The following is a 2,500-nucleotide window of genomic DNA, read 5'->3' as shown; positions in this document are numbered from 1 at the left end:
GGGTTAAATGGATGAGATTTATTTTTAAAAATGCTAAAAACCTTTACTTTTTACTCTGCTTTATCAATATTTTATCAATAATGTTTACCAGTAATATATGTAGGTGTGTACATGTTCACATACACCGCTTCATAACATAGGTTTACATATAAGTATATCGATGGTTGCGGTACGTTTAAGGTTCATTTTGTGCTGTTAGCTTATTAAAATATACCGATTCTTTGGGTAATAAGTACATCTAAAACACATGTATTAATTTGAACAAATCTGGCAGCTTTGTTCTCAAAATAAAAAGTAAATGTAAAATGCAACAAAAAGTAAATATTCTGTTCATATAGCAACAGTGTTCCAGAAGCTTTCGATCTTCAATATTCAGTGTTCACGTAAGCAGCTGAGATTTCATGAACTCCTCAAGAAGAAACGAAAACATTTAAGGGCTCTATCATGGCGGATTCCAGGTCGCTTGTGTTTCGTTTTTCATTGTTTTATAATATGCATGTTATCGTTTTTGCAGATGTGTATTGAGTACAAGCTGTAGGCTCGAGGCGGGTATATAAAGTGGACGGTGGCAGCGGGGGGTCAGTCGAGAGGTGTCGCCGGCGTGACAATGTTGCCGTTGAAGCCTGTGATAGCCGTTCTGGCTTTCGTAACCGTCGCTACAGCAGCGAAGCTTGAAACCCTAGGTAGGTTGCACCTGTTTCCACAGGCACGTCGAATAGCCAGAAGAAATATGGCATTTCTGGAATGAATACATTGGTCAATCCTTTATTTACGAAAAGGATTTACGGCATTATCGATATCACAGGATACATGCGAGACTGAACGCATTGTTCGCTCTGTCCTGCATCTCGGGCTCTTCGCTCGCGGGACAGGACGCACGTCATCAACCCGAGTTTAATACTACATTTATAACGCCTGTACTGTTGCTACTTCAGTTTATACTGCATGATTGCATCGACGAAAAGTCAAAGCAGAGGGAAATGCAAGTGAGAACAAAATGAGTGAAGCAAATTTGGAATGAAAAAGATAGCTACTCTAAAACGGCGGTTCCTGCTTTATGCAAGGCACCTGTGCGATTTCCATGGTTTGGGAAACATGTGCTATATACCTAATCCAGTGTGGAAAGTGACATTAGATTACGATATCTAAGTCTTATTAAAGTTCCCATTATAAGGAAGAGTGTTTATGCAACTATTAGGCGAACACGATGGCTGTTGAGGAACTGAAGCGTCTCGATTGTCGCTCACACCAACGTCGAATACTTCATTCGTGTGTGCAGGGCAGATCAAACTTTAAAAAGTTTTAAAAGAATTCCATAGAAATTATTCAAATTTCACTAGTCTTCAGTGTTTCCTTTGCCAGTGTTGCAGTCCTGCAAGAATTGCCTTCATGTATATGTATATTTAAACTACGAACATGGACAGCCTAGTCATTAATGAAATGTAGATTATCTTTCACAAACAAAGTTGCCAGTAACATACACGTAAGAAATATCAAATTCATAAACTATAGTGTGTAGATGACTGATAAACCTCAGTGCTATTTGAATTCAGCATCACAAAATAATACTCTATGCTATCAGTTTCTGTATTATTTTCCGACATTGGATTTATTTTGTAAAAAGCGCCCATCCTACACTCGTGATTGACGTCCTGTAAATTAATGTGTAAGATTTTAGCAACACGAATAAATCTGAACGTTTGGATGGGTGGACTTGATAGGCATATATACATTCAAAATAAAGTGCGTTTGTGTGTATGTGTGCTGTATATCCAAAAATACACTTTGTGTGTGTGTATGTGTGTGTGTGTGTGTGTGTGTGTGTGTGTGTGTGTGTGTGTGTATATTATATAATTATATATTTAATATATATATATATATATATATATATATATATACACATTTATATAGAATCACCAAGTATAAACTTATTCACTCTGCCTGTCTGTCTGTCTCTTTCTCATACACACACAGACATGTATAGAGTATATATAAAATTAATAGGTAGTTAGCTTTTGAGGTAATTGTTATGCTGTAGTTATTTACTGGCCGAACTCTGTTTCAGATAATGCTTCCCTGAGAGCCATCGACAGCGAGGAGGTGGCGCCGGGCTACCAAGCTAACCAGGTGCCCGTTCAAGGCGACTGGCAGGAGGAGGAAGAGGATGACGACCTGTATGACTATGACTACGAGGATTACCCGGGCGACGGTAATTCCGAGGAGTACCCAACCCCCCCGGATGGCGATTCGGACGCCGGCGAGTACGAAGACTACGGCGAAGAAGAATTCGATGAGCAGGAACAAGACGAGAGCGACGATGGCGTGCTCAAGCGCCGGAAGAGGAAGTTGATCTACGGCGGCGGGGCCTACGGCAGGCGCGGAGGCTCTCGCGGAGGCTCTCCCTACGGGCGTCGCCGCAGCAACCAGAACTACCACGGCCCCGACTACGGCCGGGCGGCGGCGGTCCCAGCGGCGTTACTACGGAAGTGCCGCCCTGGGC

General features: G+C 41.7%; 1 protein-coding gene across 1 annotated transcript in view; it reads left to right on the top strand.

Annotated features, from left to right (window-relative positions):
* The first annotated feature begins 552 nt into the window (after nucleotides 1–552).
* The window catches only part of LOC119572600, a 2,165-nt gene continuing 217 nt past the window's right edge, over nucleotides 553–2,500 (top strand). The window contains exons 1-2 of the mRNA XM_037919704.1: nucleotides 553–683; nucleotides 2,066–2,498. Of these exons, the coding sequence (XP_037775632.1) occupies nucleotides 608–683; nucleotides 2,066–2,498 (509 nt within the window). The 5' untranslated portion in view covers nucleotides 553–607. The remainder of the gene's footprint in view (nucleotides 684–2,065; nucleotides 2,499–2,500) is intronic.

This window comes from Penaeus monodon, chromosome 4, assembly GCF_015228065.2.
Source record: "Penaeus monodon isolate SGIC_2016 chromosome 4, NSTDA_Pmon_1, whole genome shotgun sequence".
NCBI classification, from domain to species: Eukaryota; Metazoa; Arthropoda; class Malacostraca; order Decapoda; family Penaeidae; genus Penaeus; species Penaeus monodon.
Note: the sequence above shows the minus strand (reverse complement) of the source record. Positions and strands in the feature narration are given on the sequence as shown.